This window comes from Gymnogyps californianus, chromosome 2 (genome assembly GCF_018139145.2).
Source record: "Gymnogyps californianus isolate 813 chromosome 2, ASM1813914v2, whole genome shotgun sequence".
NCBI lineage: Eukaryota > Metazoa > Chordata > Aves > Accipitriformes > Cathartidae > Gymnogyps > Gymnogyps californianus.
Genome location: NC_059472.1, coordinates 78,009,275 through 78,023,612, shown reverse-complemented (window position 1 = coordinate 78,023,612; position 14,338 = coordinate 78,009,275). Strand labels below are relative to the sequence as shown.

The following is a 14,338-nucleotide window of genomic DNA, read 5'->3' as shown; positions in this document are numbered from 1 at the left end:
AGGAAGCAAAACTAAGAGACAGCAACAGTAAGACAAAGTACATATAAACTTTTAATGAATTAACCTTACAAAAGACAATAGCTTCAAAACATTTGACACGTTTGTACAAAACTATTCCAGCATTGTTAGTTCTCTCTTCAGAAAGAATGCCAGCAAGCCACCCAACGTGTCCCTGGCTATGAGATGCAACTGGTGATCACATCCAAATCATGTGTGGACAGAGTAAACTTATTTACAAATACTGTATACTTTAATACCAGATTAGTGGATGCTATTGGGGAGCGACTGTATTTTCCAGAAAACACCATGCATCAGAAAATAGTATGCACCCCTAGCTTTATTGCCTTTTTTCCCCGCATTTGTCACTAACATCTCTTTTTAGTCCTTTCAGGATAGTTATCTCCTTTTAATTCCTGTTCCTTCTTTTCTTGTCTTTGAATAACAGTGCAAGTAGCAGTACAATCTTCCAGTCCTATAGCGTACATCGCAACTGTCCTTGAACATAGGAATATCAAGGTGCAAAATGATGGCTCATGGGACTATTCTGCAGCCATATTAAAATAAGTGCCACATACCAGAAAATAGCACGCATGTTAAGGGCCAAAATGTAGTTAAAAAGTGCGTGATACTTTCCTGAAAATATGGTATTGATGACACGTACAAGCATCTTCAAGATGCCACGTTCCCTTGTGAAAGGGATCTTGTCATTTCGGTATGTACAAAGTATGTCTTCAATTCTCCTTTTCCTTTTACATTTATTATTCCTCTGCAAGTGCTCATGTACCCCAGTGTTTGCAGGACGTTGTTCGTCTCCTCTGTAACCTGCAACAATACAGTAATACAACCAGTGTTGATAACAGAGCAAAGCAGAATCTTCTTCCAGAGTGTGAAAAGAACATACGTTCTCAGCAATTATAAGGGGTTTGCTATAATGCTTGTAAGGCCTTTAAGGGTCTCAAGTGAGCTTTGAGGACCTGAGCTTTCAAATAGTCCGTTGCTGGATGCCCATTCTCATCGCTTACATCAAGTATCAAATTTGGTATAACCATTTCTGTACCTAGGATTGCAAACAGAGGGCTCGTAGATACACAAATGGCACTAGGGACAACACTCTTCCTCATAGAGCATTTTTCTCAACCTCAGGAGCTGTTTTTCAGTTCGGCAGACCCAAGCTTCCCCGTCTTTTTGCAAATGCTAACACTGTCTGAATGAAGTGATAGTAAGACATTAGCATCATCTGTCAGAGCTGCTGTTGCCAGTTTCTCACATAACTGGCAGTGAACCAAACTTTAGGCAGTTTAGGTGAAAGCCCACTAGGACAGAGGTTGTTCAACAGCATCAGTTGTCTCGGACTGTCTGTGTTTCTTTGTGAAGCAAGCAAGTGTTTGTAGATGTCATTGCTTTGACATCCCTTCTATTTTCAGTTTTTAAAGTTGGTAACTTTACTTTTCCATTACTTAGTTCTGCATAGTCTCAATCATAGATTTGGAGTGCTTTCAATCACATGCTGGGATCCCGAAGTGCTAGGCAGCATACTAGGTAGATACTTAAAATGTGATCCTTGACTATGGAATCACTGGAAAGTTAGTGAATTGAAGGTCTTTTCTATACAGGTCTATCTATAATCTATACAGATAATAATCTATAAAGATAATTAATCAGCATGGTTCATTAAAAGGGAAGTTTCATGATTGCCTTATGGATTTAACTTGATGTACAGCAGTCATGGTCATTTCCTTTATTTAGAAATAATTAACATCAGGAATGCCCTTCAGAGATAAGGTAGCTAGTGTTTTATGAGTTTAGAAATTCACAGAATAGAAATGTGATTTACCTCAAATCCTCTCTTAATCTAGGGATGCATTTCCAGGCAACCCATGACTTCCTCCACTGTATTCCTCTGTAGGGTCAAGACAAAGTTTTGATTCTCCTCCCATTTTCCCTATAATTTTCTTTTAATTCTTTACTTTCCTGCCCAAGGTCTAATTCTTTCGATATGTACAGCTACAGCTAGTAGGTATTTTTTTCTTAGGCATCCTCAGCTCCAAAACATAGACCTGTTTAGTGTACAAATATATGATGTTTTTTAAGCACCAAACTCAAAGGATTAAGATCAATACTAGCACAAAACCAAGACTTACCTGTATTTTATCTAAGACACCAGTGCTGTCCATCCTGCTGGCCACATTTACGGTATTGCCCCAGATATCATATTGTGGTTTTTGAGCTCCAATTACTCCAGCTATTACAGGTCCATGGTTGATACCTGGAAAGCATCAGAACTTAACATTAAGAACGAAGATCCACCAAACAAGGACACACAGTGCATCTGGTAACATATCAAGTCAATGAACATGGTATTTGGCCCATGCTGAATAGTGAGTATAGCAACCAAGAGTCTGTTCACAACTGTTTTATCAACCATTTGCAGCATGGGGATGCTAATTATAAAAATGCCAAAAGTTAGTTAATCTAATTTTAGTTTTACAGCTCCCTCCCATCCTGAGTAAATTTGATATTTTCAACCATTAGTATCCTAATAACCTGCTACTGCCTTTATTAGATAGCATGAGGAACACACTGTGGGAGAGCAGCAGCTTCTGGGAAAACAGACAGACAAGAATTTCTTTTCATTTCTACTTGTAGTGAAAAGGGCTTCTCCTCTCTGCAATAGCTGATGGCCAAATCAAATGATTTTTACAGTATTCTTTGCTTCTTAAATGTAGAATAAACTAATGCGAATGAGCTGGAAGGATTTGAAGCCTTGTTCTGAAGGCTGGATTGCCCATAGAATGGTCCTAAATAACTGCAATATAAATATATGTATTCAAATAATTTGATTAGGCATGGAGTAAGAGTAACAAATTGCTAGTTCTGAAACGCGCACTATAACAGTGAAGAACAACATAGTATAGTCCCTCATTAGACTAGGAATTTTTTGTCTTGTAGTCAGTTTGTATCCTATGTTACGTTTGTAAAGGGAGTGAGTTGTACTCTGCTAGTGGGGAAGGAAACCAGGAGGCAAAATCAAAAGCGCTATCGTTAACCAGCATCAAATATACTATAATTGTAACTATACATACCGATGAGCAGGAAAGCCAAGTTAGACCTAGTGAGAAATAAACCCTGGACAAGTGAGTAGTTTGGATTTCTAAAATTATCTCCACATCGATGGATCATAACTGACTTCTCTTAATTCCTTGACAGAAACCATCACTAGGGGTATATCTATGCAGCAAAATGAAAGTGTGATTGTAGCACGGGGAGCCATCTCAGAGCTGGCTCATCTAGTATGGATCATATGTAACATGGCAGCATGGGCTAGCAACCACACTATAAGCCCACTTGGAAACCCTGGAAAAAGTGACTGTAGCAGTTAAATTTAGAAAATTGGGGAAATATGCAAACCCTGAAGGATACCAGAGAGAACCTGATAAATATTTGTCTAAGCGTTTGGGATTAAATGCACAAAGGGACTTAGGCCTTGCAACACTCTGCATTAACAACCAAGCCATGGGTGTGTCTTTCGGCCTCATGACATCCAGCGTGTAGAAAGCACTAGGGACCTAAGAGTGGAATCCACAAAAGCCATCTGCTGAGTAGCCCAAGCTGGCTAGTGGGGAATACTGAAGAGATGTGTGTGGCATATGCTCTGCCATGGTCCAAAAGTTAGGGCAGTGTGGTGGGACTTTCCTACAAAATACAATGGGCAGGAGGTGACTTTTATTTTTTTGCCTCCTTCCTGAACCACCACTGCTGATGGTTTGAGTGATACCTCAGGGGCTGGAGAGCCAGCTTCAGATCCCTCCTCCTTTGAGCAGACTTCTACCTGTATCTCTTAGGGATGTGTTTTGGCCACCCAGGCATTCTGGGATGTGCTGCTCTATGTTATTCCCGCTCATGCGGGTCTCTTTCGCATGACACATGTGAATGTTTGTTGGGGCAAGGCTGGAAGAGTAGTACTCTCAGTCCAGGTGAATGCTCTAACAGAGGGTGATACATCTGTCTCTTTCTCTTGTATCCGTATTAATTATTCCATGAAAAGGCAAATACTGTTCAGCAAATGCTGTTCAGCAGGACAGACAGAGAATATCTCATTCCAAAATATCCAACAGCCTGGGCTCATAGCATTCTCAGGGAACAGGGATCCCCATGCTTGAGCAGCCTCAGCCAAAAGCAGGAACCAAATTAAGTTCACCCACAACACAGATAAATGTTCTAACCGTGAAGCTATATGGAAAACAACGTCAGCCTCTATTCTGTTTGAAAAAAAGCAGTACTTGTGCAAAACTTGCTGCAAAAGCATATCTGAGCTTGTCTAATAAATCAAACACCTTAGCTAACAGAAGGGGAGGAATGCCTGAAATATAATCTAGGTGCTCCCCTCCCTTGCCTGACAATGCCACAGTAGGCTGTGTACTTCCTAAGGCACAATTAGCATTTCAGGCACTCACAGAAAATGAAGGTTGAAAGCTGAGACCTCTAGTGAGTTGCAACAATTCTGGGGTTAGATGCTGGCCGAGGAAGGTTTTTATAAATGGCAGTTTGTGTTTAAATCCTTACAGCAGGGATTATGTCGGAGGTAGATGTTCAAATGTTTCTGTGGCTCTAATTGCTATGGATATCAGATGCTGTCATAGTCACGTGGTGGTGGGAAGTGGAGAAGAAGTGAAGTGAAGATGGGAAGTGAAGATCTCAGTGGTGCCTATATTGGATTAAGGTGGCAAAAGTGCCAGTTTGGGGCCTGTGTCCCTTTGTAGATTTAATCATTCCTCATTTCATGAAGCAAAGGAGTCTGACTTCTCTGGAATCTATAGCAAACACTTTAAAAATCACAAGCACGTATTATTTTTTCCCCTAGAAAGTTTGCTGCATGATCCTCACTTTAACGGAGCCAGTATTGCTTTAATCAGTTTGCGGATTTAGCCCTGACACGCAGCAGCTCTTTATCTGTACTGACACTGCTGATATAAGTACGTTTGCAAGTATGTAGCATGTCATCTATGGCAAGAAGAGAACTTTTATTCTGTACAGAAAGAAATATGGTATTTCTACACGTTTCTTTTAAACCCATCAAGTTCTCTAACACTTTGTGAAAGAAGCATACTTCAGATTTGCTTTGTCACTTTTTAACTCCAACAAGGAATACAAAACATACTGGCAAAGCAGTGCTCTAAGGAACACATATTTCAAGTCAGAAGATAGCAAGTTTTGCCGGTGGGTGGCACTGTGAAATAAACGTGTGAGGAGCCGCCGAAAGGAAAAGCAAGTGGTACAGCAAGAAAAAGACAAGACAGGATAATAACTGTTGGAAATCAAATACTTCTGACATGTTTACAGGATTTATGGGTTTCCAATATTTATTTACTGCTTTCATTTCACACTTTCCAAGTTACATATTGCATTGTAAAACTGCTGTGTACTGCTATCAGGAAATAAACATTTTGGAACATATGGTTCTTGACCAGCTCTGAATTCATTTATTTCATCATCCTTTCCATGGCTTACTGCAGCTGCCTATTTCTTTTTTAAAATACCATGATGCACAAGTAGAAGCAATTAGAAGCTGAAATATAAGGGATACCCCTTTCAAATATAAACAACTAGTCATCTTTGCTCTTATTTGTCAATAACCACAGGATAACAGAGAAATACCCTCCTTCGTCGAACACTGGGAAGGAAGGGGTGCATTTTTGTATGCTTGCTTGAGTTCAGTACATCTAAAATATTTCAAACTCCAGCCTCACTGGCCCCTTATAGTTCTCGTCCTCCAAAACCATTTATATGGTTTTGTCAAGCCCTGTCTAGAGTCTTCTTGTGTCCTTTGGTATTGATAAGCTTAAAAAATTTATGTGGTTAACAACCTCTAGAATAATTGTTATAGAGTTACCATAAAACCATTCAGAGCCATGGGAACATATTTTTTCAACCATTCTTTACTTAGGAATACTGCCTTTTTCTGAGTCCTTCCTTGAAACACTCCTTGCGACAACAGCAGCTATGGTTAATGGGCAATACCATGTAGGCTGCCTTTAAACAGGCTAAAGATGGTGCTATTTACTTTCATCGCCCTTTTGGTCAGTTCTACTAACACTTTAATCAGCTGGTACTTCACACTGAATTCTCCCCCTCCTCCATGATATTCTCATAAAAATCCTGTGATACATACCTACTCGTAACTTGAAGTCATTGAATGAATGCTTGTTTATGACATCCAGTTTTGCCACCAAGGCAAATGCGAACTCCACCATGGTTCCTATGTGCATATACTGTCGTTCAGGTTCCTGAATTTAAACAGCCAAACGAACAGAGTAAAATCATATTCCTTAGCCTTAGTTGCTGTGAGAATACAACCAAAATATGCTGAACACTTGAAAGCACTTAAATCCTTACGGATGTCCTAATGCCAGCAGGCAGCAGAAGAAAAGTAATATAGAAGATGGTGCCCTGTCCAGCATCAGTTAGATCAAACAATGGCCAATAGACCAGGATGCATTTTACTTACACAATCAGGCAGTCTAGAGATGATAGATCCAAACCATGCCTAATCTAATGCTTTGATTGTCAAATAACTGATTAGCTGCTATCTAATCCCACAGGCACTCAATGTCTATGTGTGCCTAGGATGTGCTCATTAATTTTCTCTAAGTGTCTGCTTCTATTTTATGCCCTTTAATAATAAATAATGCTTGTGGGCAGCCCCACGGAGACTTCTCCCTCTCACTGTTGCACAGCTCAGCACCCTAGTTAATGCTTAAGATCCAGTGAAATTCACAATTTTAAGAGTTCCTCCACTGATCTCATCTGGTAGATAAGCAAGCACCTCTGAGAACATCTAATAGACCTGAAAATGAATAAAATACAAGAGGAAGAGAGGAAGAAGGCAACCTATCCTCTATCCTCTAATTTACTAGCACAGAGCTTATACCACTTATAAAGGCTATAGACTTAATGTCTCCTCATACATCAACAGTGTAGCTTGATTTCTAAGTACTGGTTTGAGTCCCCTCAGGCTGAGGAGAAAATTGATTTTCAGGCTCCCACAGCCCAGGGTAGGACCCTGACAAGAGAATGATTTCATAAGAGATGGACTCACTGATCTCTATGAGAAATGACTGAATCTTCCTCACTTCTTGAGATAAAGTGACAGAAGAGATGGACAGACGACAACTTCAGGAGATGATTCATAGAGTAGATGAATCAGCCTAGGTGGGACAGTAGTGGTGCTTGCCAGAGCAGCTGTTTAGATGAATGAAGCCTGTTTCGTTTGGAGTTCACTCCTAGCTAAGACAGATGGTTTCCTGTTCAGTTGATGTATTCAGACCCCCTCCTTAGGCACTCAGTCTTCCTTGGGTGCTTGTTTTAAGCTGGGGGCGGTTCCCAGCAGTATGCCTAGCAGTCAGTCACTGCCACACTAGGTACTGCAGTATCTGTGCATCTTTGGGCATCTGGACTGAAGGCTCCTGAGTTCTGGTGGATTTCTTTTGAAAATGTATACTAAATCACCAAAGGAACACTAAAACTTGGATGTCTTGATTCACAGTTTGTGGAAATAACTCAAATGATTAATTTCTTCCTGTGCACAGACTAGTTTTAGTTGTGATTGAGAACTCCTCTATGTCTTCTCATCTCCAGTCTACAGTTCTGCATTTCCTTCATCCCCTTCATCTCCCTGTATTACATGTCAGAGCTAATTTAAAATCATTCTTTTTTTTGTCCTCAGGATCCTTAGGGTCTATAGTTCAGGTGTTAATTGCTTCTGTCTAGAAGGAACATGATTTTGGCAAGAGCACATTAATCCTTAGCAGAGAATGTGTTGATTCATAATTGCTGTCTCCCTGTCGCTAACCTGTAGTACTCTAAAGATCATGGCAAAAGCAAAGTTTTTGCTTAAAAGTTATGAATTGCTTCTCTGAACTTCATTTCTACTGACTGTAGTTCCCAATCCTACCCTATTAAGTAAACCAGAAACAAAGAACACGTTCTCAATGCTGAGCCTGAGGGTTCTGTAAGCGTACATTTAGTATGGCTACTCAGCCCTCCCAGCTTACAATGGAAAATACTCATTCATGCAGTCTTTTGTACACTCTATAAATCCAGTTCTGCTGCAGCATGTAGGAATAAAATGCTGTATTGTATTTAGAGTAGAAGGCCTGTTTTAGACTTAGCAAATCCAGAGGTGGCATTTTCAAACCGCAATGCGAAGAACAATAATTCACAGAGACCACTAAACAAAAGTATACACTTGTCCAGTACAGTACAATCTATGTTAATGAGAAAAAACTAGGCCACAACATTATACATAACCTGCAGTTTAATGAACAGAAATTTAGCCTTCATTTGAACATGTTTTTTATTAAGCAGGAACCTTTTCCTGTACCTGACACTGTTCTTGGTTGGGTGTAGCACTCAATCCTGTTGCTGCCATGTAAGTGCTTCCAATGGTCTTTATCTTTTCAACTCCACTGAACTTTGGCTTTGACAATAACTGTAAAACAAGGATGGTTATTCATTATTCAGAACAGCAGCCTTGTTACTCTAACAGCTTTGTTATTCTAACAGCATTCAGACCATCAATTCTTAGAACAGTCTCTTTATAGACCCCAAATGGCTTCACAAATATATATAGGATGAAGGACTTAAGGATGGATAAAACAATGGTTACAGCCTCCAACGAAAGGGAATTTCTGTCTGCTAAAATAACTTTTTATTATAAAGTGACTAAATTTATAGTAATGAGAATAAATTCCACCTTATTGTACATAGAGCTCTTAAAAGTCAGTAGACTTTGCATTCATTTGATATTGGAACTGAGTCACTATGCGAGCCAACAGTTAAGCTTTAAGCAGCTTTCTGAAAGTAAGCATGTCTTCCATGCCAATGGGACGGTCCGTGCCAATGGGACGAAAATCCAAGGATTTTAGTTCATATCTCAGGTTGTTTTGGACATTCCAATGTTCTCCAAATGGGTTTGCTGCTAAAATACCCTCTATAGCTGCAGACCTGCAAATCCAGACTGTGCTCTCTGAGTCATGACATGGTCTTAACGCCTTTTTCTGGTATCTTCATCACTAATAACTTTCTTTAAGACAAATATTGTTCTCAGTGAGACCTTTACAGCTGCCTTTTCACAATCCATCTGTAGTCATACTCTGTACTTGCTTGTAACATCAGAGAATGGAATATTAAAATTTACACAATCCTTTGAGTCGCTCATGTATCAACTGATCAACGCTCTGTATGAGACCAACACAGATCGGGTATAACACAAAACTGTATCATTATAGGGGACACAGATTTACCTGACTTTAGGCACTAGTATTTAGAAACTGTAGTTAATGTATGGCATGTAATCTAACTGCCTCATGAACTGCAGCTGAAGGGCAAAAATTTCTCCACCAGATATACACATAGGATTCTCATTATAGCGAATCAAAAGCAATTGAGTATGATGTCAGATCAATATCTGATTTGTCCTACATAAATCTCTTTTTCCTTTAATACTCCCTGTAAGTAATTTCCACATGACCAGGCACACAAAAGTTCTTTTCTGACAGCTCTTCCACTCTCCCTTTCAAGTATGTTTGCTTACTGTTGCATACCCTGAGTTATTAAGATTGAAATCATATGTTGATTGTTGTTAGAAGTACATACATCATCGAAGTCAGCAATGATCTCATTTAGCAGCCTGAGACATTCCAAGCCTTCCTTATTTACATCAGATTCTGTGTAAAATTCCTTGAAATCCGGAACAGAGGCAAACATGACACAGACGCAGTCATATGACTGATGATATAGATCCTGTCCAAAAGAAAATAGAATAGAGAAAAAAAATCCATCATACCCAGCTCTAAGTAAGTTTCTTTATTAATATGGAGTGTCCTGGTTCTGAGAAGGGAGGTGTTGCAGTGGTTGGAATGCCTTAAGATGGTGGTTGGGTATTTTTCGCATTTAGTTGCATTTATTAATTTTAAATGGTGTATAAACCTGTTTGTTAAAGAGACTCAACATATACAGCTGCAAATATTTTAGTGATTTAAAGTTACCTTTTTTCTCTCCTGAACATTAACTCTGTGAACATAAAATGTTCACTAATTTATTAGATAGGGCCCATTTCTGAGGCTTCTTATGAAGAGAATTTGGTCTGGCTTGCATGGCTGAAACTGTATTTTGCAAAACAATATCTAATTTATTATTAGCTGTTTGTATTATTGTCATAACTAGAAAACTGAACCAAAATCACAAACCCAATGCACTACAAATGCATAATGCAACACAATCCTGATAGTTCCTAACCTAAAATGACAAGATGCCTAATAGGACAAAATAATTGTAATTTCTTTTCCATAACAAGGAGCTGAGGCAAAGGGAAAGAAGTCACCTGAACTAAAACTTATTTATGTTGGATTCTCCACTGCCTTCTGTGACCACTGAAATGAGAGCACCTCTGCTCCACAGGAAGATTCTGGTGCTAAAAATGACCACACCTTTCCCGCCTCCCCCTCCCCTTTCAGTTTCCTTTCCACTGCCCTTAAACATTAGAATATCTCTTCTTTCAGGACAAATTCACATCCTAAAAAAAAGAAAGAAAGAATATTTATTAAACTAATACTTTTAAAAAAATTAGTATCTATACACAAAGGTAACCACAGCAATAAAAGATGCTGTAAACTACTACAAAGTCAAATTCTGTTCAAGTTATCATCTGAGTAAAACAAGGATTTCAGTACTCATGTGAATATGGTGAATAGGATTTGTTCTTTGATTTCAAGAAGCATCAGATATTATTTCCCTTTTTACTTAGCAAAGCTTTTTTTTTGCAGTTTCACTGGCAGTATGTTTCTTTTTGGAACAATGTGGTGTGTCTGTACACATCTGTGTACAGACATAGTGAATCTCTATTGGTGATGTATAACTGAAAAGTAGCAGAACTATAGGAAAACTGTTGACCGCCTCAGCCCAGAACAGGTGTGAGGGAAGTTTCTGGGCAAACATGAAAATAATGGCAGACAGGGAGGAACATGGGCAGCTGAAGGAGGTAGATGATTTATTACTAGATTTTTCTGCCCCTTTATTTTCTAAGGACTCCATAACCAGAGCATCACTGAAGCTCCACCATGCCTCTGTGCAGTGGGGATGGAATATATTGTTGCAATTCACCATTATTATTTATATTCTTAAAGCTGAGCTGGTTGAAATCACCCATCTGTACCTGACATCCAGCTTACAGCCATATATACAAAATCAGTATCACTTCAATGTGACCTGATTGTGCAAATGAAAAGTAACTAAACAAAATGTCCAAGCCAATGAGTTCACTGTCAGATCGCTACTAAACTTCAGAGGAGTTCTGGATCTCCTATGTGCTCTTGCCAAGAGAGTTTTTAGTGAAGGACCAATATTGTGATAATATTTTTCTGTCATCTATTTTATCCATCTCCATAAACACCTGGTTAATAAATTTAATATAATAATCAAACGGCGGGGAGAGAGAACCCCTCTGGCTGGATGACATCAACTGAATTTAGGCAATTTAAACACCTGACTGAAGTATTTAATTTGAGAGCACAGTCATCCTATGTGTCCTATATTGTCAGTACAGCAGATGTGCCTATCTGGTAGGTCATTTTAATGCCAGATGGGCAGAATCACCTCAGATAGTGTTTCTCTCTCTCAGTTAGTTATGGAAAAAAGGCTAGAGAGGTAATTTTTCCTCAGGAGTGCCTGAAACTATACAGGATGACTCTGACTTTAAGAAATTCAGAAGCTCAGGCCCAAAATGACCTCTCTTTGCTCCAGTCTCCCACACTTAACACCAGGTCCACTCTGTAATACTGCAGTGACGTACACTGATGGCTGTCTTGAGTATGCATGCACCTAGACTCGGTGCAGATATACGCAAATTAGCTTGAAATCAGTTAAGTGGAGCAGTAGAAGAAGATTAACAGGCTTACTCCTCAAATGTTTAGCTTTTGCAGCCTGCATTTTGCTTCACATCTACCTACTTCAAATTTACCTCAGGCATGTCTACACTGAAGCTAGAGTAACATTTGCATATAAATATAGTCAAAAGTTAAGATCTGATGTGCTGAGTGCTTTTCATAGGCAAGTTAGCAGAATAGGTACAGAGATTACATTCTGTGGTTAACTCAGCTTTCCTTCTATTTCCTCAAGTCACCTTCCCTGTCACTTGATTTCAATTTTGGGTGAAGGAATTCAGGCCACACACACGGTGCTGGTTATTAAAAGAGGACTGCATCACAAATACAGGGCCTTGGTAATACAGAAGGGGAAATTCACAGTGTTACATAAAAGACTGGAGGGAGATACACCAGTATTTATAGCAGAATGTAGATAATTAATACTCAAAACATGGATTACTACACATACTTTTGAAACTTGACCTCACAAAATAAACAAGTTTTATGCATCTGTGACAAATATTTTTTTTAAAAAAAATTGTTCATATTCCTACCAGCTTGAAAAATCCGGTAAGTTACATCCAGCCAAATTAATAGTACAGTTATAATTAATATTAATACACCATTCTATTGTCCTAGGGACTCTGTTAATTAGTTAAAAAAAGTTGGTTTAATTTACCAGATAGATAAACATTAGATAGCAGCTGTTTTATTTGCTTTATTGAATCCTGCTGATTTTGCATCCTGAGAATGTAAAAGGTGCCAGAATTACACTACTGATGAAATCTAGTTGTAAAGTTTGTGAAACAGACAAAATCTAGGCACAGAGGTGATACTGGGACAGTGCCATATCTGAAAAAGTACATGGAAACTAATGCCATGTAAAGGTTTATTTGAGAATATAACTTCAAGTCATAAGAATACAGGTCTGTTAGGAGCTGCAACTAAACCCTTACAGGAAAAGCAGACCAACTATGCAGTGCTGCAGGCATATGATATTACTGAATAATATGAAGCAGAGATGGTAGAAGATGGTTTCATTTTACCACCTCATAATACAGGAACCAGAAGATAAATAGGACATTTAAAAGTAGAGTAAGGAAAAATATTTTACATAAGAGATATATAAATGTATATTTCATTGCTATTCAACAACATGAAAGACAAGAGCTTAGAGGGTTAAAAACCTGAATGCTTATGTGAATACTAGAAAAATGCATAACTAGGAAGTGTATAAAAAGCATCTGCAGAAGCAAAATATGCCCTTACATTTAGAGGTAAAAGCAGAAGGGTGAATAGCACATTAATCTTCCGCTGTTCCTCGAACTTTTGCTGAAGTATCTAACAGTGGATACTGCCTGGGCCCTGCAGTTGACTGGACTGCTGATGGGTGGCAACTCCTGTCTTACTACAATTGCCACTGAAAAAAACGCCTGTCTTACAGACATTAAATGTGGAGCCCTAATTAGCTATTAGGAAGTGCCTTTGCTGTCTTCCCTGAAAGCAGAAGTGTTGCCCAGAATAAATCATGGCAACTTGCACAACGCACAGTCATCAGGAAGAGAAATATGACTGAGCAAAAGACAGGAGCAGAGATTCAAATAAAAGTGCTGTGGTGACACAGGAAGATCAGTGTGCTTTATGCTGTTGGCTGTCCACCCAGTACAGGGACAACCAACCTGTAAGAAAGGGTTGCATGCCTGACTGTTACAATTACAGACATAAATCTTCTTTTTCTATAACCTGAGTTATCACTCCTTCCTCTCCTCCACCTCAAAAATAAATGAACACATTGTATGTAAACACTTGTCGTATGCTGAAGCTCAGCAACAGTGTCCCATTTCTCTTCCTTGCTCTCTAATACTGGGGCAATATCCATCCCCACTAATGCTCTATAGCATAGTACCAGCATGGAAACAACAACAAATGGCACTGTTTATAACCAGATGAGTAGTAATTGTGGCTATCACAATAAACGTCAGAGAATTTTAAGGAGGCATTCCCAGCTAGTTTATTTTGATCATTCATAATAATAAAGGCTGTGGCAATGGGGTGTCTTAATTTTCCTATGAGTACTTCTCTTGAAACAGTACTCTCCAAAATGTTTAATCAGAAAATTAAATGCAACACCATTCCAGGAAGGAATTGCTGTGCTTCTTTCAACAAAAATAAAATCATCCTGTCTTCTGCAGTCAATCTCTTCCCCCCCCCCCCCTCTTTTTTTCCCCTTTCATAACATCTGAATTTCTGCTGGTTGGCTCTCCTTACTGTCCCCTCTTCTTCTCCAGTGCCTGGAGATCTTCCCGAGATGGAGGAGGCAAACTGGTCCCATTCTACCTCTTGGAAGGGTATGGCAGTCAGCTTCTCTGGAGCAGAATTTCTGCTCTAAGTAGGGTGCTGGCTCCATCCGGTAGCTA

General features: G+C 39.1%; 1 protein-coding gene across 1 annotated transcript in view; it reads right to left on the bottom strand.

Moving 5' to 3' along the window:
* Nucleotides 1–14,338, bottom strand: part of ADCY2 (adenylate cyclase 2) — a 232,773-nt gene continuing 218,435 nt past the window's right edge. The window contains exons 21-25 of the mRNA XM_050891204.1: nt 9,655–9,801; nt 8,381–8,488; nt 6,170–6,284; nt 2,142–2,266; nt 1–822 (exon numbers count right to left, since the gene is read on the bottom strand). Of these exons, the coding sequence (XP_050747161.1) occupies nt 670–822; nt 2,142–2,266; nt 6,170–6,284; nt 8,381–8,488; nt 9,655–9,801 (648 nt within the window). The 3' untranslated portion in view covers nt 1–669. The remainder of the gene's footprint in view (nt 823–2,141; nt 2,267–6,169; nt 6,285–8,380; nt 8,489–9,654; nt 9,802–14,338) is intronic.